Below are 22,138 nucleotides of genomic sequence, written 5' to 3' on the forward strand. Positions count from 1 at the left end.
TGAAAAAATGATGTGTTTTATAGAAGGCTATAGAGGATACTAATGGAGAAGACAATAAGAAAAGAAGCTGTTAGTTTTATTAAAGAGTTAGGATCAGTACAAATGAAACAGGAAACAGCAGAAAAAAATACCCAGGGGTTAAAAACAAAGGCAGTCTGGGCATGGTGGCTCACGCTTGTAATGCCAGCACTTTGGGAGGTCAAGGCAGGCGGGTCACCTGAGGTTAGGAGCTCGAGACCAGCCTGACCAAAATGGTGAAACCTCATCTCTGCTAAAAATTAGCCAGGCATGGTGGCAGGTGCCTGTAATCCCAGCTACTCGGGAGGCTGAGGCAGGAGAATCGCTTGAACCCAGGAGGCAGAGGTTGCAGTGAGCGGAGATCACGCCATTGTACTCCAGCCTGGGTGACAAGAGTGAAACTCCATCACAAACAAACAAACAAACAAACAAACAAACAAACAAACAAACGGAAACCCCAGTAGGGTTGCGGGTGGTTAGAGAAAAGAGTGGTCAGTATAGTTTAATCAGAGGAGGGTTTTTTGTAGGAAGTAGGACTTAAGCTGAATCCTGAAGCACTGGTGGGGTTTGAATAAGAAGATTTGCCTTCCTTTACACATGTTTGTGTCTTCTTAGGATGAGGTACATGTTCTCTACTTTGTCTTTTACATGTGAATTCTGGACATGAATCCTGTCCTATTCAGAGTCTAATCAATGCTAAGAAAAAGTGGGAGAAATCTCTCAATATCCTCCTTCTCCTCTCCCATCACTCTTTCATTGCTTTAAAATAAGTTAATTCACACTATTGCTGCATTTTTGGCAGCTTTATCCACAGACATCCTTAAATCTTTCCTTTGTGACTAGATATTATAGACTCAGCTTCAAAGGCACCTCCCTCATCTCACAGTTGGGAAATCAAATTCTGGAGAGCTGGGAGGACCAGCCCAGAGTTCCACCGCTTGTTGAGAGCAAAGCCTAGATCACAGGGCAACCACACACTATGAATGGCCTCCAGCCCAGTAGGATCCCCAGAGGCATGCTCAGTTCAGGCTTGGCTGACATCTGGGAATTCCTAAGGAGCACAAGTGGTCAGGAGTCAGGGGTGAATGGAGAGGGAGGGCCCTCAAACTGCAGGAGACTTTATATGATGATGATGACCTCTCAAGGCTTCACCAAGTGCCTTGCAAAAGAGAATTCTGTAGGAAAGTAGACAGGATTTATACTGGTCCAATTAACAGTTGGCAGAACCAAGGTACGCTCAGATCAAGTGGCTTTCTGAACTTGAGGCTATAGGCTTGGAAATGAACAGAGATAAATAGAAACAGAATCTACTTCTCCCTGGAGCCCTCGTGGAATCCTGGAGACTTCTATTTCCTGTTCTGTCCATGCCCTTCAATCCCCGAGAATATCCGAAGCACCTATCGCTCAAGTTTGTCCTAAAAAACGTTAGCATTTCAACTTGTTGTCAACAGATTTTCCTGCCCTGTCTTTGCCCTCTTCCTATTTTTCTCTTCTGTTTTAAATAAGAATTTATTCACAGAATAAGGGGTTATTTATAGATGCTAGTATGTATGTGAAACGGAAACCACAAAGTCTGCAGTTGCAGCATAAATTGTGCCTCTGAATGTTGGCTAAGTAGTTTTAAGACCAGCATGAGGGAGGGAGAGTTTCCTGGTTATGTTTGTGGCTTGAGAGAGTAATTTAAATGCTCAGGCTCAGGTTCTTTATCAGGGACAGGGATTCTTTCACTGAGGTGTTACATCCCTAACCCCCACATACATCATATACAAACATGTGTGTGTGAATGTGCGTTTTCTGCAAAGGGGGTGCACAGCTTTCATCAGAAATCCTGAAATGTAGGGGAAACAGCATCAGTGTTACATACAGACGTAGTGGGTATTTTGGGACATTAAAATTTATTTACTGGAAATTTGAGACATCCTACACATTAAGTATGTTACATTCATATCAGAATTTTTAAACTCTTTTTGTTCTTAATATTACTTTTGACTTAGAAATCATAATTGTATATATCATTTTGGGTATCCTGAAGCACTCCCAAATGGCTCCCCCTGCTCAAAAGTAATTCCCTTTCATAATCCCTCTTATAATTCCCTCTTGTAAATCCCTGTTATAATTTCATTATAAAAACAACTTTCTTTGGTTAAACATTAATATTTAATGTGTCACTGATAAAAGGCATATACTGTTTGGGACAGATAATGCTTTCACAGGATGAGGTTCAAAGAAATATTATGTCATACTAAGAATATTTCAACCAGTCTACTTCCACAATGGCCCAGTAGCCATGTGAAAACTTCTAGCATAAACTCATTGATTTGGTGTTTCTACCTTGCTGGAGGACTGCTGGGTGACCCTGAATAACCAGCTGCATCAGCATAGTTTTTTTCCATACATCAAAAAAGATTTTTGTTTATACCCTTTGATATCATTTATTCAGCGTCTGTAATAGATGATTGCCTACATTGGATGTAATCCTTCTGTCGATGATTAAGGAGCTGAGACTCCAAGTAAGTAGCATGTTCAAAGTCACAGATGGAGGAAGAGAGAGAACCAGGATTTGAATGACCGATGATCTGTCTCTGGGATCTACAGTCTTTCCTCTAAGCCATGTTACATCTTGTACAATATCCACTGCTAACATGAATACCTCCTTTTGAGGATCTGATCCTGGCCAAGGATCAGCTAGAGTTCCACGTGAAGGAATCTTGCTAAAAGTAGGAAGTCAGCAGAGGAGGAGATACCAAGATGCAGGTGAAGACCATCACCTGGCCGAAGTCTCCAAAAACCTGACACATCCAAGCTCAGGCCACTGCATTTCTCCTCATTTGGGAGTTAGCACATTTTAAATAGCAAAGTTATTCAGCTTTGGTTAACTTTGAGAAGAAAACAGTAACTAAACATAATGTACTAGGGTCCCTGTCACTTAGCTGGTCAAAGGGCCTGTCTAGTAAACATAATGTACCTACTGCTTTCTTAAACAAACCTCTTTTAAAATGAACTATTTTAGCATGCCTAAAATTAGGACAGTAGCCATGAGTTAAATAAAACAAGTGGAAGACACAGGTGTGAATACAGAAATAGCAGAATTTGCTAAATTGTCTTGGTCTCACTTATCCAATTTGTGATTTAATATTTTTATGCCATTTTATTGGTGCTTGCTCTTATGCATCAGTAACCAAACACATTTCTGTTAAGTTTCTCTCAAACTATAATAATTTAGGGCAGGTGTCTGCAAACTTTTTTTCCAAAAAGTGCCAAAGTATATTTATTTTGGCTCTTAAGGGCCTATGGTCCATGTCACAACTACTCAACTCTCCCATGGTTGAACAATCATAGATAGTAGGCAGACAAATGAGTGTGGCTGTGTTCCAATAAATCTTTATCTATAAAAACAGGGAGTGGGCCAGATTTGGCCTGGGGGTTACAGTTTGCTGATCCTGGTTTACAGGATAGATATAATTTGAGGAACACTAAGGAAAAGATAAGAGAAAGTAATGTGGACATTACTATGTGGACATTTTATTCATATTTTATACATGACATTATTAAATATATACATTTAGTATACATTTAGTATATTGCAGAGAGCTTTCTATGTAGCATACTGGGGGAGCACTAAATTGGAAGTCAGTAGGAAATCAGCCTCCAAATTAAGTTTTGCCACTAACTTTAATGTAACATTAGGTAAATTATCCTCTCTGAGCCAAACAAGGGTAGTGGGATTATGGGATCTCCAAGGATCATTCTTCTTAACATTGTCTGATGCTACAATTGTCTTATTAAGATTTCTAGGGAGAAATACAAAGTTAAAAATAAAATCATATAGGTTAAAATTATGTAAACATCTGGCCTAGAGCCTCTTGATTCAACTCACATAACCAGCCAGACCCTGGGGGCCAACAGGTCAAAGGACACTATGTAAAAGACATGGCTTACACACATGGAGTGAGAGGAGCAACACAGGCTCCCATGGGGTGAGGGCTGAGCTGGAAGGTCACTGTAATGAGTGAACTCCCCCTTGGGTACACTTAGTATGATGAGTAAAGCTTCCTTGTGACTTCAGAGAACAATCATAGGAACACTTTATAAGAAGATCCCAGACAGACAGCAGAGCCCCTTGTGGTGTGCATAGCTTTAGGGGAATCAGGGAGCCCCCCCTACCACTGTAATCTCCAAATCATGTAGAACCAAAGATGGCTACCTCTTTCTCAAATGGTAGTGTTTAGGATAAATGGTTGATCTTTATATTTTGGCTTTTGCGTGCTAAGAGGACTTGTGGTACGCAAACCGTGCTCTGCAGGGAAAGGGTTGCTGTGGGAGGTAAACTGGAGGGACTTTGTGTCCCATCCCTGCTTCAGGCAGATCCCCCATCCCACCTTTTATTTGTTGGTGCTAAACAAATGCTAGTCCAACCACTTCACTATAAATGGGAAAACTGGGTCTCAGAAGGGGCCGTAAGTGGATGTGGCTGTTGCAGAAAGTGAGAGGAGAGTCTTTGAGGCATGAGAAGTTCATATTCATCTTCTGGGGATCGGGCATGTGTAGGGGTAGAAGGCACGTGTAGAAGTGAATACTCAGTCTCAGTTCCTCCCAAGGACTCTCTGGGTCTCTCAGCTTTGCAGGGAACATTCTCATAGTGCTCTTCAGCAGAGTTCCCTGATGGCCTTCTACAGAGAACCTGATGATTGATGAGGGTGTAGCACAGCTCCTCTGAGTACGTCTGGTCAATATTGTCCTGCTTGTCAAAGGAGAGCCATCATCAAGATTTGGCCTCTTGCCGTGACCTTTACACTTCAGTCTCAACACAGGCTTGACCCTGGGTCAAGTCTGTCTTCTATGACCACCTCCTCCCCATCTCTTGGCCATTTTTTTCTAAATGACTGCTTCTACCCCAACCACTAGGCCAGCAGCAAGAGTGCTTAAGGTCTAGAGCTTACTCAGGTGCATCCTCTCTGCCCCTTGTTCCAGAGTGACCTCTGACCACCTGATATGGTTTGGATATTCGTCCCCTGCAAGTCTAATGTTGAAATTTGGTTCCCATTGTTGGAGGTGGTACCTAGTGAGAGGTGTTTTCATTATGGGAGCAGATTTCTCATGAATGGCTTGGTGCCATCCTCACAGTTATGAGTGTACAGCCTGAAGAACCATGAGCCAAATAAACTTCTTTTCTTTATAAATTACCCAGCTTTGCATATTCCTTTATAGCAACACAAGTGGACTAAGGCACTATCCATACAGTTCCCAGTCTCAGGGCTCTGAGGATAGCCAATTCTAATAAAAAAGAATAATCTGGCTGGGCACGGTGGCTCATGCCTGTAATCCCAGCACTTTGGGAGGCCAAGGTGGGTGGATCACCTGAGGTTGGGAGTTCCAGACCAGCCTGGCCAACACGGTGAAACCCCATTTCTACTGGAAATACAAAAATTAACTGGGCTTGGTGGCAGATGCCTGTAATCCCAGCTACTAGGGAGGCTGAGGCTGAGAATTGCTTGAACCCAGGAGGCGGAGGTTGTAGTGAGCTGAGATTGTGTCGTTGCACTCCAGCCTGGGTGACAAGCGCAAAACTCTGTCTCAAAACAAAACAAAAAAATTAAAAAAGAATAATCTTATAATACCTTAATGTGTTTTGGTTATGATATTTAAATACCCTCTAGAGATATTTATGTTATTAAACAGGGAAACAACTCAAGGGAAGGTTTCACTTATGATGGGGTATCAGGAGGTAAAAAGCAAAGCAGCAAAGTACGGGGGGGGGGAAGCATGGATTTTGAAGTGAAACTTGGTTTTGAATCCTGGTTCTGCCCCCTTGTTAGCGATCTGGTTTTGGGGAATTATCACTTAATCACTCAGTTTTCTTGTCTGTAAAATGGGGAGATGGGATGGATTATAGCAGCAACATTCAAGCGTTGTTGTTTTAGCTACATGAGTTGATGTGTGTAAAGCACTCAGCATGTTGTCTGTCATAAATGAAGTGGTCAGTAAATTTAAGTTCCTTTCCATAAGTTACACAGCAGAAGTGGCTGCTGCTTCTGCCACCAGGCCCTGAACATGCCTCCCGGGTCACAAGCACTGACATCTGAAGTCTTTCTCCATGTAAAGGTCAGAAGGGATCTCGGAGGCCAACTTCTCCTGCCATTTAGGGTGTCGGCATTTCTATCATCATCTCAAAAAATAACTTAGAGATGTTCTTATTACCTGGATGGGAGTAGATGACAATCCTTCATCTGGAGAAAGAAAATACACTCAATGAATTTCAGGTTATAGGGAGATTTGAGGGGAGGAGCAGGGGGGCTAGAATATAAATAACTAAAAAGCCAAGAAACAGCTGGGGTAGCTCTTCTCAGGCTGTTCTGATCTACAGCATATCCCTGGGGAGTGACAGGACATCTAAACAAGTCACAGCTGCCGGAGCTGTTCTCAGTCTGAGAGGTAAGAGAAGGAAGACACATTTGGTTAGTCTTTGGATAGGAAATCACAATTTCTCCCTCCAGCTCTCTTTCCCTCCTTGCCTACTCCCCTCTCCCTCCTTACACAAAATTGATTTTTGTTCCTTACACAAATTCAGTGCCTCTGCATCCGGCACTGGGGAGACAAAGAAGAATCAGAAACAGTCCCTGTCCTCAAAAGGCCCACAAGCTAGCACAGGAGACAGACAAGGGGCTGTGAGAGATCCACACTGTGGAGTGGAGGGCCGTCGTTTCTACTCTAGGTGACAGGATGGTGGTGGTGTGATAATTGGTGTTCAAGGAGTTAGGCAGAACAGGAAACTCTTAAGCTAAACATTCTCATTCTTGTACCTGCTGGCAGATAACAAATGAGCACGGCAATTTTTTAAAGCCTAATTAAAACCAAATGGCTCTGGTCATTCAGCAAAGAGGCACATTGACACCCTTGCTCTCTCTTGCAAACATACCAGCTCCGTAAACAAACATGTGCCCTCACGTGAAAGTCTACAGAGGAGGCTACCGTATGGTATACGGATTGACGTTCTCTCGGTCCTCACATTCTGGATTTCCACATCTCCATAAGCTCCTATAGGCATCTAAGACTTCCCTGATTATCATTACAAGAAAAGCATCTTCAGCACAGAGTTTTAGCATCTGGTCTTATTTCTATTATGTTTTGCTCTGATGGAAATTGAGGTTCCCTGGGACCCACCATTCCTGGAGTGAAGTGGCTAGGGAGGGAGGCTATATTATTCATTTACACATCTTGCAGGGCTAGATTTTAAGATTCTACGTAAATGAACTAGGTTCTCCTCTTTAAACTAACGAAGGCAAAGTCAAAACTCTTCCATTTTTCTTCTTCAGAAACACAATGGCTTGTCCTCAGGCCTACACTTTCTTATTTTTATTTTTAGGTGTGATACAATTCATCACACTCTACGTCTAGAATTCTTCCTTCTCCTCAACTTCAACGCTGTTCTATCACCAGAGACTATTGCACCAGCTTCCTAAGTGGTCTTCTGGTATCTGCTCTTCCCACTCCTTGCTGTAATTTGTCTTCTGCACAGGAACCTGGGCGATATCTTTAATACAAATCTAATCATACTTGCCCCCCAGTCCCCATTCTCTGTGTAAAGCCAGTATCTCCTGTAGCTCTCAAGACAAAGATGAAAATCTTTAACCTGACCAGGAGGCCCCACCCCTCCCCTATCCCAGGCTGGCTTTCTTGCAGTTTCTTGTAAGCGCCTTTCTCCTCCACCTTTTGTATCCTTGCCTCCAGTTACTGCCTTCAGCCTCCAGGCCTCAGGCACTAACTGAGGAATTTGGAGATTAATGAGCCAATTCCTTCCTGCTTCAATGAGCTCACCATCTAGTGAGGACAAAAGACAAGCAATTGGATACATTGCAGCAAAATGTGTAGATACTGTAATTGAAATAAGCCTAAGGGGCTTTGGGAACATAGAGAAGAAGCAGTTTGGAAATGTAAGTCTTATCAAAAGTGAAAATGATAGGAAATCAATGACTTACTTTCATTTTGGGAATCTTGCCTCTTTTCAAAAATGAGTATTTTTTTCCTGTAAAAGAAAAGCAAAGCAGATTGTTTTAATATTCAGAAACTCTCAAAGGAAATGACACAAACCTACAAAACTTACTTTTAACTCTTTGTTAAAGTTATATGCCTTTTATAATACCTCCTTCAGGATAGATGAGTTAAATAAAAAAGAAAAAAGTAAAAGATAAGGCCAAGTAGAAATATATTCATTTGTGCCTCTCTCTCTCTCTCTCCTCCTTTCTCTCTTTTCTAAATATGATAGGGAATTGATTTATAGATGGGGAAATATGATGATATAGGTTACTTTTTCGAGACTTTTTTTTCTGACAAAGTATCAATTTCTTTTCTATCATGTGAGTGAAGGAGCCAGGATTATTTTCAATCTCAATTCTAATCTATGATCTCCAAAACAAACAAACAAACAAACAAACAAACAAACAAACAAACAAACACACTCTTCCCGTAAGGGAACACTGTATAAAAGACCCCCTGAAAAAATGCAATATAAGTATAATGGAAGCCCACCATCATTTCAGTAGACAAGAACATCTGCTCTGAGGGTGACCATATGTCCTGGTTTGCCTCAGTCTGGTTAAGGTCATTATCAATCACTTAGCAAGCTTTAATTATTTTTAGCATCCTTTTCACTCTCAAAGGTATCTTAGTTTGAATGATAAATTATACGATCACCCCAACTGTAAGTTCTATGTGCAAGCGATAGAAACGTGTGCTTCGGAACTTGCAGACTCAGATTTGCAGTGTGGCAAAAAGGTGTCTTTTTTCTACGTTAGTAGCTAGTTTCATCTTTGCTTCTGAGGCTTTCCTGTTTGAGGACAGCACGCCACCCATGAGACTGTTGTTCCTGTTTCTCATCAAATTGGAAGGATTGCTTCCCTGATTAACTCTTAGGTGATTGTATCTGGGCTAGTAACAGGCTTCCGCTGTGGCCACAGACAGTCACAGGTAACTTACAGCAAATACCACATTGAAACCACACTTAGGGAAGTAACTCCTAAAAACAACTGTCCACTCACCAGGGAAGGCAGAAACACCCTTCAGCGACATGGTGATCCCAGCATCTAAAATACCCAAGAGAGATGGCAAATCATAAAACTGATTTCTGCAGCTTTGTTAAGGTGACTCCTTCCTTTTGCCATTTCTGTGGAAAACCTTTTCTCCCCGCAAGCTTGTTTCATTCTAGATAACTTGGGCACATCTCTCACGGTAGAATGCCTTTGTCCTCCTAGGATGAAGATGATACTATCAAATTCAGGGAAAAAGCTTTCTGCTGTGTTCCCAGCAAAAAAAAAAAAAAAAGTTTTCTCACTCTCAATTCTGGTAATTTCCTTGGTTCCCTTGTAATGAAGAACACACAAGAGTTATCTCCTTATCTCCAGGGAATGAAGGTACAGATGTGTGGAACTTTTACAAATCATTTTTTTCAGGTATGGGTTAGGCAATATCTGTACAGTATTTTACTATACTTTGAATTTCTCCAATTTACAGTATATTGCAATAGTTTGCTCACTTGTCTATATTCTACACTAGAAATGTGAGCTTTGCAAAGCTGGGGACCATATTGATCTTGTTCATTGTGGTATGTATTTCCAGTGTATGATACAACATCTGGCACAGTAAATGGGTTTTCAATAAATATTTGATGAAGATATGAATACAGAATGAATAGCCAAGGACAGAACAACCCTGCTGCAGGAGGTCAGCAAATCTACCATCATGACTCCAACGATATAGTTAAATAACAGGACTTCTCTCTCGTAGCACAAAGGCTTAGAATCTCTATGCAGTCCCACATCTACATTAATGTCTAAGTATCATTCCGTACATCTTTCTGAAATGGAGGCATAGACAACTACCTACATGGTTGAATGTGAAAGCCCTTTATAAAGTAGTACGTGTATCAGTTATGGTATGTAAAAACCTTTGGAAAACACCATCCAAAAATGTCTCCCCAGTGAGCTTTCCCATGAAGTTCCATCAGGAGGAGCAGTGGAGGAAAGGCTGACTGCATCGTGACCTTGGCTGTGGTCACCTGCTTGGCTGAGCATTCTGACAACCTGTAAGATCCATGCACCATCAAAGCCTCTGGGGCCCAGAGGCACAGCTGCAACTCTTCCTCTTCTTTAGGTTACCTTCAATGTGCTTCAGGCCGTTTGCTTACATCTCTGCTTTGTTGCTAAGGAAACATCATAAGAAAACTACTGAATCACACCAAGCTAACAAACCAGGTTCACTGAGGAGAAATGAGTGAGATAAGAGGAGGGGGGTGATTTTGAGAGATATTCTCTGAACTCCTGAGGCCACAGTTTTTAAATCTGTAAAAGAGGGTGTATATACTGCTTATACATGGAATTATAAGAATAAGCTGAGGTTAAATATGGGCAAAAACTATTTGTAAGCTGGCTGTTTCTTCTACTCGACTTTTCAGCAATTTATTCTTGCATTTCAACATGGTTGTTTTGGTTTGGGATGGGTTCAGACAGCCTCCAAGAAGAAAACCAGACAAATATCTTTAACTTTAGGTTACATGTCAGCAATTTGAGGTATCTGTCTTTTTCATAAAGCCTTCTCTGGCCCTCTCGTCTACCCAACCCCTCCCTTGTTATAATGCCATGGCCCTTCTGATATATTTCATCCTTTGAACTGTATGCCTCAGCATGTGCCCAGTGATACCCCTGAAAATACGTAATTCTCAGCTTGCACTGAAAAAATGCACCCTGTTGAAAGGAATCTCTGGGTTTCCAGCCCCTAACGCGGGCACTGGTGTTAAAAAATAACAACAGTGCTTGTTTTTTAATTGCTCCTCTTTCAAAATCTCCTCCTGAAACCATGTGAAAAGCACAGATAACTTTACAGGCCACAGAAAAACTGACCTTGTCACCCCTTGGGATTCTTGGACCCTGGAACATTAGTTCCATATTTTAATTATTCCTTTCCTTAGAGAGAATTCTTTAGGGCTGGATGTTTGGAAGGTCGGTTCAAAAAGAATTAATGAGGTGGTCTTTGTTTAACAGCATCAGGGCAATCACAACGGTGTCTCCACAAACTTTCTACAAATTGTCGTAACATCTGGCATGTGTTCACCTCAGAAATAGACACCTATAACTTAAAATAAAATGGCTAGGGTAGAAGTTGAGCACAAAGGTGCCTGAGATAGACAAACAAAAGGACAACAGGAAATAAGACCCCTTATTTTATAACAGGGTATGACAGGGACTAACAGGGACTTAGTTCCTGTTGCTAGGAGTTACATTAGGCTTCTAGCAAAGTAGCACATCTCCTATCCAAAGTTTTCAAGCATTTTGTCTTTTGTCCTGTCTTCACATTTGCTACTATTGCAACTGCTGCTGGTCTAAACAGGGCCGTCTCTCACTGCGATGTGAAGTCCAGGGCTTGACACACTTCATTCTCCTTGGGCAAAGGCTGGGGGGAGTTTGGTTGATTTTGCTCTCACCTGGATGTTCTCTGTTTGGGGCTTTGCATTCTCAGATTCCAAGGCATCTCTTGAGAGTTCTGCTGCCACCTGAAACTCAACGTATCAGAAACAGGCTAAGTATTTGCTAACCAGGCCTACCACTTCTTTTCATAATTTTTCCAACTTTCCTCATTTCTGCTATTTGTGTGTGACTCTGAAATTGACTGGTTGCCCTCACATATGTTAATACTCTTTCCTCAAGCACATGCCACAAGCTACCTTTGATCTCACATGCTCTCCATTGCCACAGCTACAGCCCACTGATATTCTCCAGCTGCCGTGAATGAGTGATCATAAATCGTCCATTCCCAAATATCCAGGGATCCTCATCATGACCCTGAGAGTATCAGTGTCCGGGAGAGGCCTGAGGTCCTCAGCTACCATCTCTTTGGTGCAGTTCCAGGAGCTATACACAAGTAATGGGGAAAGGTACTGGCTTTGTCATGTGTAAATCACACCATCTTTCACAGAAAGCATGGAGGCCCAGAACAAGGGCTAGAAGGAGAAGAAAAGGATTGAATAAAGAAAATAAATTGGTTCATTGTTTGGGTTAGATTTCTGTATACCCATCTTTCCATTTGTTGGGAACTGGGGGTATGAGGATAAAGAAACTAACACTTAAACACTACTTAATATATGCCAATAATTTTGTGTGTTATATTTCATTTAATCCCAGAATAAATCCATAACATAGATATTATCATTATACTTTTTATACTAATGAGGAAACTGAGGCCCAGAATGCCAGGCAATTGGCCTGAGGATCCACAACCACTAAGGAGGAAAAGCTGGGTTTGCTGCTGGCAGGTCCCTTCCTCTGAGACTGAGCTCCTCTCAAGAAGGGATGGGTGCCATTCTATCCTGTGCAAAATTTCCCCAGTTTCTTAGCTTATTTGATCTGGAGAGACATGGTTGGGGGGTATGCTGATTGGATGATAACTAGGTGTTGGGGTGACAATGAAAATTAGATACCAGTATATACAAGACTTTTGAATACATTAAGGGAAACATTTTATTTAATCATTTTAATGAATTTATTTTTAAAACTGGGTCTTGCTATGTTGCTCAGGCTGGCCTCAAACTCCTGGGCTCAAGCAATCCTCCTGCCTCAGCTTCCTGAGTAGCTGGGACCACGGGTGCATGCCACTGCACTTGGCTCAAGGGAGACCTTTTAAATCATCATAGAAATAAAGATGTTGGGCAAACTGATAAACTATTTGGAAAAAGAATTATATCTGACACCATATACTGAATATATGTTGCCAAATGTAAAATAATAAAATCAAAACATATGGGTTGATTTGTCTTATCTTGGGAAGACCAAAGAATTTTAAGCATGAATGCAAACGCAGAAACCAAAAAGCTTTCTAGATTTAAAATTGAATTTTCTTTAAAATACAATAAACACAAAACCATAAGAAGTCCAAACAGCATACAATGTGTGTACCTTGGAAAAAGTATTTTTTTCTTACATAAAACAAAATTTTAAAGTAAAAAATTTTTTTAAGTTTTTTTTTTTTGCAATGTTTATGAGAATGGACTAATTTCTTCAAAGCACCAATAGCTTTTACTATCAATAAAACAAAATATATCAAAATAATAATGGGCGAAAGACATTACTGGCTCTTCACAGATGAAGAAATACAAATGGCTAATGAATACAGAAATTTAAATAAGCAGAATGTATCCAATGTCATCAGTAGTTATAAATGCAATTACCATTTTTTTTTTGTTTATACTTTCTGTATTTCCCAATTTTGTTATTACAAATACATAGTAAGGTCATAATTTTTTACCCCCACATCAAAGTTCTAAGAAACAAATCCCATATGTGACTTCAATCAGGACTTAATAACTCATATCATTTCTGTATTTTGTTTTATTTGATTTATCAGAACGGTAATTTCTTTATGTTTCCAGTCAATCATCTACCACTTATTAAGTGCCTGTCATGTGCCAGAAACAATGCCAGGAACCAGGAATTCAAAGATAAATAAGAAACAATCACTACATTTGAGCAGCTCATATCTAGTAATAAAAATAGTAATTTATATAATTGTTAGACCAATGCTAGAGTAGAAGATTGACAAGGGGCTGCGAGGACCCAGGGTAGAGAAGTCTCAGACAACATGATTTTTAGGAAGGGACATGAGATATTCCAAAGGGCCGTCAATCTTCTTTTCAGCAAGTGGTCAAAAGTGGGCTAACATTTTTTCCTGTGTTCCACTCTCCAGTGGCATGAACTGAGACCTGGGATTCCAAACATAACCCTGTGAAGACCTCCTCTGGCTGGCTTACTCTCTCTAGATTGCCCCACTTTTATACCCTAGAGATTACCTTGTCTTTAGTGGCACTAGATTTTTACAATGATGGCTTTGATATTAAGGAAGATGATGGTCAAAAAAAAGAAAGCAGAAAATATCTTCTAATTTTGAACCCTACTTTGTGTCAGACACTATGCTAGCACAATACACACTAGAACCCTCTAAGGTAGATATTGTATAAAGAAACTGAGGTCCAGAAAAGTAAATCCGAGTTCTCTGCCTATTTAATTTAGATGACCTCTGCTTACCTGCTTGCAGGGAGCGTACATCAAAGGAGGCCTCAAGGTGGCAGGAAGCTTGCTGTTTATTTCAAACTTAAAATTCTGGCTGAAAGAGGGTGGTGATTTTGACCTCCCTTTGGAGCATGAGGAGCTCAGGAGAGCATCTCCTTCCTGGGCTTTCAGAAAGTTGTTTCATTTCTTAGGTGGTAACCTATGATATAGACCTTCCTTGGTAAAGTCTTTCTACCTTTCAGCTATTCTCCATCAGCTGCTCACCATGATTCTTCGGAGAAGGAAAACCTATGGGAAATTTAATGTGGTATCTGGCACAGAGTAGGCACTGAAGGCTTGGCAGTTTCCTTACCCAACTACTTTCTACCCCAACTTAGTGTGCTAACTGTATACTAGCTTTCTTTTTCTCTTCCTTGCTGTATTGCCCTGTCCCATCTCCTCTGCTCTCCCATAGGTAGTCTATTACTTACCTGTTTTCTCTCAGCAGAGAGTTTCCCATCCTCTCAGTCCTCTCAGGGCTTCCCCTCAGTCCCTTTATCACTTCCTTCTTGACTTGTGCTTTGACAGGGCAACTCCTGACTTAAAGAAAGGGCTGTGTGGCTCTGGCCACCCATGCAGAAACAGCAGAAAGGAGAAGGGTGTCTCTGCAGAGGGGAGGAAGAGGCTGGGGGAGGAGTGTTAGAGGTGCGCACGTGCAGAATGTTCTAACATGTCAGTGCCTGAATCAACTTGGCTGTTGGCCATAACCAGCAACTACCCGTCAATGAGAGCTTCAAACCTCTGGGGAATCCCAGGTCTGAAATTACAGATGGGTCATGGGAGTTTTTCCACTGCAGGTATTTACATTTATAAATTACGTTGTCTTCTTAAAAAAGTCAGAAGGAGGTTAAAACAGTCAAGCCACAGACCTGTAAAAAATATAGTATCAACAACTCTCAAATCTGAAAACAAACACCCAATAACAAAATAGGCAAAATATTTGAACAGACACTTCACCAAAGGAACTATACAGATGACCATTAAAAGATGATAAACATTGTAGTCATTAGGGAAGTGTAAATCAAATCCACAATGGAACACTTTCACACACTTATTACAATGGCTGTAAAACCCTGACAATATCAAGTCATGACAAGGTATGCAGAGCAACTGGAAGTCTCATTCCTTGCTGATGAGAATGCAAAATGACAGCCTTTTTGGAAAGAAGCGATAAGAACAGAAGGCAGATGGCTTTACTGGGTAGAAGAGGGTGGCTCACTGGCAAAGGTCCCACCCTCAAGCCTTGAAACCGCAGCCCTAAATGAGAACGGTTATCCCTGTTTTCCTGCCCAAATGTTACTGTGTGGCCTGTCCAGCCCCCCTATTCTGTGCCCATATAAACCCATATAAACCCCAGACCTCAGCTGGCAGAGAGACAAGCAGCTGAACATCAAGAGGAGAAGCAACTGAGTGTCAGAGATGCGGCTTAACTTCAGGTGGCATGACCTCAGAGAGCAGCCTGGCCAGAGACAGCAGGCTTCAGGGAAAGATCACCTTTTTCCTGTACCATCCCCTTTCCGGCTCCCCTTCCACTGAAAGCCACTTCCACCATTTAATAAAATCCTCCATATTCAACACCTTTCAAACCATTCATGCAACCTGATTATTCCTGGATGCCAAACAAGAACCCAGGTACCAAGAGGGCAGGGTGTAAAAGGCCGTCACCCTGACTCTCCACTGAGTGGGTTAACACTGAGCTGTCCACGGATGGCAACTGCTAAAAGAGCATTAATTGTAACACATCCCTAGATGCTGCTGTTGGGCTGGAGCTCAAAAGTGCTCACCCCAGCCCTGGCACCCGCTTGCCTGTGTGCTCCTGCTCCCACAGAGAGTTTGAGTATGGTGGTGGCCAAGTAAGTAGGCCACACCCCTGTTGCAAGTCCCGAGAAGGGGTCAAGGGAACTCTCCCATCTCAGAAGTATGACAATTTCTTACAAAATTGAACATAGACTTACTGTACAACCTAGCAATTTCACTCCTAGGCATTTAGCCAAGTGAAACTTACATCCTCTAAGAATGTGTGCATAAATTTTTATATATGTTTTACTCATGATAGCCAAAAAACCCTGGAAATAGCCCAACTGCTCTCCAATGAGTGAATTGCTAAATAATCTCTGTGTTATATTACATCCACACAACAGAATCCTGACCATCATTGAAAAGGAGTGGACTATTAATACATGCAATAACTAGGATCAATCTCAAATGCATTATACTAAGTGAAAGAGACCAGACTTGAAGCCTACCTTTTGTGACATTCAAGATAAGGTGAAACCATAGGAACAGAAAACATACTAGTGTTGCCAGGAGCAAAAGATGGGGGAGATGCTGACTTTCAAAGGACAGGAGGAAATTTTTTGTTGTTATTCTTTATCTTGATTGTGTTAGTGGCCACATGACTGTATGCATTTCTCATAATTCATAGAACTGTATACTAATAAGGGTGCATTTCACTGCATATAAATGAATCTCAATAGAAAAAAGGTTAAAAAAGAAAGAAATCTGGGGACCGGAATCATCGGTTTTTGTATTATCCTTGTATTCGATGGTTGTTTCTACTTTGGTCACTCATCCGTTTGTTCATTCCTTGAGGAAGTATGTGTTGAGTGCCTACTATGTGCTGGGCACTGTGGGTTCAATGGCAAGAAAAGCAGATACAGGACTGCTCTTATGAAGTTCCTTGAAAGAAATAAAACAAAGTGCAAAATATTTTATTGCTTGTCCTTGAGTAATGTAAAGGTCCTATCTAAAACAGGCAGAGAAGCATGGGGAGTGGGCTTAGAAGAAACAATTTCCCAGAAACTAGGGTACTAGCTGTGCAACCCTAGATTCACCCCACATCATTCTTCTCCATATAGCTGCTCTCCAAACTTCCTTTTGGCTCTGTGAGGGATTTCCAGGAGCAGTTTATTAAAAACAGAAGATTTTATTATAAAAGATAAGCCATTATTGACCATTCACTTTTCTAAAAAAAACACAAACGTGAGAATAAAATAAAAATACCCAAGACTCACTAGCCCCCGCAGGACAGAAAGCAGCCCTGGCCAGAGAGCCTGCTTATACCTACCTAATGTCTGAACTTCTCACACGTTCTAGGGTTTCATATTTTGTTACCTCTTGCAAAGGAAAGGAAACTGGCTAGAAAATTCATGTACAAGAAGGTCACAACTTTAAAGCTATCTGACGCTAATGACTTGTACAATCTAGTTTGCTGCTCTAAGAGACAATATCAAATAAGCACTGTCAAATACTACTCCCACCTAATCTTTGCTGTCATTGTTCTTTGAAATTGTCTTTGAGATTGGTTATGTTCTCTCACTGTAGCTTTCGTTTATCTCAGAGCACATACCCTAACATCCATGTGCAGTCTCCATGCTCAAGTATTCCAGAATACAATTCTCTAGAGCCTAACTTCAGTTGACCCCTGACTCCCAATTGCAAATCTCCCTCCAATCAAAAAGAAAGGGGAAATTAATTTTTAAGGGCAATTAGCAAATATATTACAAAAATAATTTCAGATAAACTCTATGTGACAAATGTTGCTGTCAAGTCTTCTTATTTGAATACTAGTCATTGTCTTGAGAAAATGTGTGCAATGTTGGATATCTTCTTGGCATATAAAAGGGAAGATTTCTTTCTGTTTTTGTAATCTGTTTCCAGGGTTGCCTGTGGTGCACATTACATTCTGGTTGAATATTTATTCAGCAATAAAAGTGTTTTCTTTCTCTTCTATTTTTGTGGACAGGTTTTCTGAAATAGCAGGAGATTTTGCTTTTAATTCTGTTTCCCCAGTAGTAGCCCCATTAATTTTTTTTTCATGAATCCCTCAGGTAATCGACTCTGGGAAAGATGTTAGGGTGGTGAGTTTTCTTATTTTGTAAATATTTGAAAGTCAGGAAAATCCTCCCATCAGTAAATTAAATGAAGCATTGAAGTAAAAAAGAATATTCTTAACAAAGCTTATATTAAAAATTAGAGGTTTCTACTGCATATAGATCTAAGAAACCTAGGGGTACCCTAGTCTGTTTCTCCTACTCTCCTCTTTCAAAACCATTCCCTTACCCAGGCTGGATAATTACGATAAAAAATAGAGTATGTGTTCCAAGTTATCAAATGCTTCTTCCTTGTGTATGGAGAATCTGGGATGACAACCAGTGGTCTGCCATTTTGTGTGTGAAAAAAAGAGGTATGTATATGTGAGAGTCTGAAGGAATCTTCATATATCATTATAACTAACTTCTCTCTTCCCTATTGCCTTCAGAAAAAAAGAAAAATAATCAATCTAACCTAAAAGTGCCACCTCCTCAGTGGCCTCAGCACCTTTTGCACCACCTAGAGGCTAGCAGCAGGAGACCAGAACGTCTTAGCATTGTGAAAGAGAGACAACGTGGACAGGGTGCTTAGCCAGTGAGTAGGGCTATTGTTGACTTCTCACCGGTATGAATGAACAGATCCCAGACCCTGGCTGGGGCAGTCTGAGCAGACACAGCCTGGATGCTGCTCCATGGGTGGCTTAATTAGTTCCAATATTGTCTAAAGGAGTCTTTCAGTCCAGAGAGCCATGGCAGGGTGAGTTCTGGAAATCAATCTGCCCATTGTAATTGAGGGGAAGGTTAGGAATTGCTTTCCAGCATCTGTTTTACTCAGGCCGCTAGATGGAGAAGCTGAGCTGTGGAAGTGTTAGCTATCCATCACTTGTGTAAAGTAGCATGAAAGAGCAGGATATTTATAATATACAGATTTACTGCTGTGAAACTCACTGGACTATAAATAATACATCTCCTCTCCATAAATGAGTAGAGCAACACACCCCCACACAAAGAAGCCCAGATAACAAATCTTTGAATCACAGATTCAGTCTTTATTCTTCTCAGTGTTAACCCCAGTGCCTAACACATCAAAGAAACTATATTTCTAACATATGTAAGAAACTGTATGTGTTGAATTGGAAATAAAAGTCTGGATATTTGTTAGCAGATGACAGAGAAATCAGAGAACATTTGGGTTGAGATTTTTAAATTTACTTTCCTATCCTTTGGCATTGCTGTAAAGAATTAATGACCAATGACAGTTTTGCTCTCTCCTTTGAAGATCATAGAAAAGTATAATCACAATAAGTATTTGTTGAGAGCTTGCTAATAATCCAGGATCTCTGTTAAATGCTTTAGATATAATTTCTAATTTATTCATGTAAGAATTCTGTGGAATAAATACTATTTCCTCTTTGTGGTAGATGAGAACACCAGGCTCAAGTGACTTGCTCAAGGATATCCCAATAGGAAGTGACAGAGCTAGGATATATCAAACAGGGTGTGGATTTATCCATTTGTTGTCCTACTTAATAAGTACTTGTTGAAAGATAAGCTTGACTTTGAAACCTGGTCTACATCGCTCCAATGTGTCAATAAGGAGTGGTATATTTGCATGTTTAGTGTGTCAAGGCTTCCCAGTTCTTATGCGGGTTTTCACAATCTGGGCTGGCCTCAGCACAAGGCACGTTAGAGACCTTCAGGATAAGACTGAGTGATAAGAGTGATTCTAGTCACTCCTGCAGTTTCAAAGGCCTAGATGGGATAATTCTAGCCCTAGTCCAGTCACTTTCTGGCAATGGTGAAAAGAGGAAAGGGAATTGGGAGAACTATTTATGCAGAAAGAAAATTCTGTTGGGGCATTTTATTATGGGAAAAGAAGTGGTTTATTTAAGACTTCTTACAGAACCAGGAGTCAAATAGTTTACTTAAGACTTTCCTATTCTTCTTCCCTTTAAAAGAGGATAAAGGCTGCATGGTGACAGAGTACTGAGGAATCTTCCTGAATAGAACTTTCTACCTATATACTTTGTGATACAGAATATGAACTGATTAGTGGTCCTAGCTAATGTCAGATAGTTACGTGTTTGAAAACTGTAACTATTAATTGCTGCTATTCCATACAAAAAAAGTATTTTGTTCAAAGAGGAGATAACAGAGTTTCAGTAACTCTCTAGGTGGACGTTGGGGTTGGACTTTTGCTTTCTGGTGAAGAGATTTCAGCACATAGCTCTATTGACTTTGCAGGAGCCATGGTAATCCAGAGATGATTGTCTAGAAACAGAATGGGAACTTTTTCAGTTCACTGGGAGTGCTCTCATAGCCGCAACCACCAGGAGGGTGGCACAGAACTTCTCTGAGAATGAATGACCCTTGGGGAGAATGTTTCTTCATTTGCAAAGTTTCCTGTTTTTCATTAGTAAAACTAATATAGAATAGGGAAGATAAGTATCTGCAGAAAAAGTACAAACCAGGTTTAAGCATTATAAAAGTTAAAGAATAAAGCTAAATTACAAAAATATTCAAGGGTCAATGGACCAAGGAAAGCCTTTTATATAAAAATTTATAAAAGCAGACAATGTTCTGGGCATTGTAAGCAAATAAGCAGGTTTCCTTTGAAGAGCCAAATAAAAATGAACTCTAGCACCCTCCTCAGCCAAAGTCTGTACATTACATTCTTTCAGGTAAAAGCAGAGCCCTAGGCACATAACCCACCATGCCCTGAAGATAAGGCTGGTTATATACATCATGCATGGTACAAGGATTTTATATTCCAGTGTCTTGTGTAGTGGCCTTTTCCCACAGGGAAAAGGTTTACAATCCAGTACACAAACCTAGTCCATGACATTGACAGTGACTAATGTAATGGAGTGTATGCAATACTTCTTCAATGGCTTAAATTTCCATAATAAAATCTAAATAACTTAAAAAGCATTATACTGATTGTGCTTGGAGGATTTAAATCCATGTCATCATGCCTAGCTATGTGACTTTGAGCAATTTATTTGCATGCTCTAAGCTCCATTACTTCCTTGGCAAAATGGAACTAATGATGATGGTACGTACCTCCCAAAATTCATATGATGACTGCATAAGCTAATGAGGGAAAAGCACTCAGAATAGCGTATCAGAAGATACATTAGGCTCTCCTTAAGTAACAGCTACTGTTGGTGGAAAACACTTCTTCCCTCTCCTGGTGCCTGCTCTAGATCAAGGGCTGAACTCTCCATTGCCTTTATATTGCTGCCCATCTTCATTTTCTCATTTGTTCTACTGAAGAGAGGTGGTTTATTTGGTTGATGAATTTGGAAGTAGAGCCTGGACATTCTTTGTTAATCCCCTTCTTCCTGATATTTTTTGGAGTAAATTTAGTCTTAGAAATCCTGCATTTTCTACTGCTCTCAGCTATGCATTAAGCTTAATGACAAATGCCTACAGTAGCCAATCTTTCCAATTCTAGGGTAAAGAAGGCAACCACATTATCTAATGTCAGCTCCATGAGTAACAATGGTGAGCTTGTGAATGTTTTAATCTCCATCTGCTTTAACGCTTTATCACAATTTTCAGTTGGTTCAGAACTCAGGAGAGGAGGGGTACTCATTAATGGGATTCCTTAAACACTTAAAAGCTGTCAGGTAATTATCATTGGGAAAAAAACTGGTTACGGTTAGCTGTGGAGAGAAGTGGCAGCAGTTTGATTTGATTTTGTCAGCAGAAACAAACCAAGCTGTCTTTTCTACAAGGACACTTTTGTGACAGGAGTCGCCATACTTGGCTTCTAAAACTGTGCCCACCACCGGTTATTTGGCATAGCATTCAGATTTCCAAACCCCCAGGTGGAAGTCTGACTCTGAAGACACAGCTTTAAATTTTTAGTAATTCTTCAGATATGTATTTAGGGCTTACCATATTAGAGGGATATGTTTTATAACTTGTTTTCAAATCTCTGCTCTGCCTCTTCCTAGTTGTAAGATTTTCGGTTTACTCATTCATAAATTGGGAATAATTGTACTTACCTCATATGATTGTTACAAAATGAGTTCATCATAACTATATGGCATCTGTTGGATGCCTAAAATAGTCCAACTCTTCACTGTTAAGACTATTTTCTAAAATTACACGCCAGGCATTGTGCTCATTGCTGTGAGTATAATGGTGAATAAAATGATTACTGAAAGTTTCACTTAGGCCTAAGTTGCCTGATTCAGTCTGAATCAGTTT

General features: G+C 40.5%; 1 protein-coding gene across 4 annotated transcripts; it reads right to left on the reverse strand.

Annotated features, from left to right (window-relative positions):
• Positions 1–1,896: 1,896 nt before the first annotated feature.
• On the reverse strand, positions 1,897–14,753 carry GCSAM (germinal center associated signaling and motility). Of its 4 annotated transcripts, none has more exons than XM_010361053.2 (6): positions 14,540–14,753; positions 11,492–11,560; positions 9,054–9,098; positions 7,995–8,041; positions 6,217–6,245; positions 1,897–4,756 (listed from the first exon to the last, which is right to left on the reverse strand). In XM_010361053.2, the coding sequence occupies exons 1-6, from the start codon at positions 14,566–14,568 to the stop codon at positions 4,442–4,444; spliced, it is 534 nt and encodes a 177-aa protein (XP_010359355.1). In that variant the 5' UTR covers positions 14,569–14,753; the 3' UTR covers positions 1,897–4,441. The 4 variants fall into 4 exon arrangements, with proteins under 4 accessions (XP_010359355.1, XP_030796799.1, XP_010359356.1 ...); XM_030940939.1 differs by having other exon boundaries at positions 9,054–9,262; positions 14,540–14,707; XM_010361054.2 differs by having other exon boundaries at positions 11,492–11,566; positions 14,540–14,707.
• Positions 14,754–22,138: the final 7,385 nt, after the last annotated feature.

This window comes from Rhinopithecus roxellana, chromosome 1 (assembly GCF_007565055.1).
Source record: "Rhinopithecus roxellana isolate Shanxi Qingling chromosome 1, ASM756505v1, whole genome shotgun sequence".
Classification (NCBI taxonomy): domain Eukaryota; kingdom Metazoa; phylum Chordata; class Mammalia; order Primates; family Cercopithecidae; genus Rhinopithecus; species Rhinopithecus roxellana.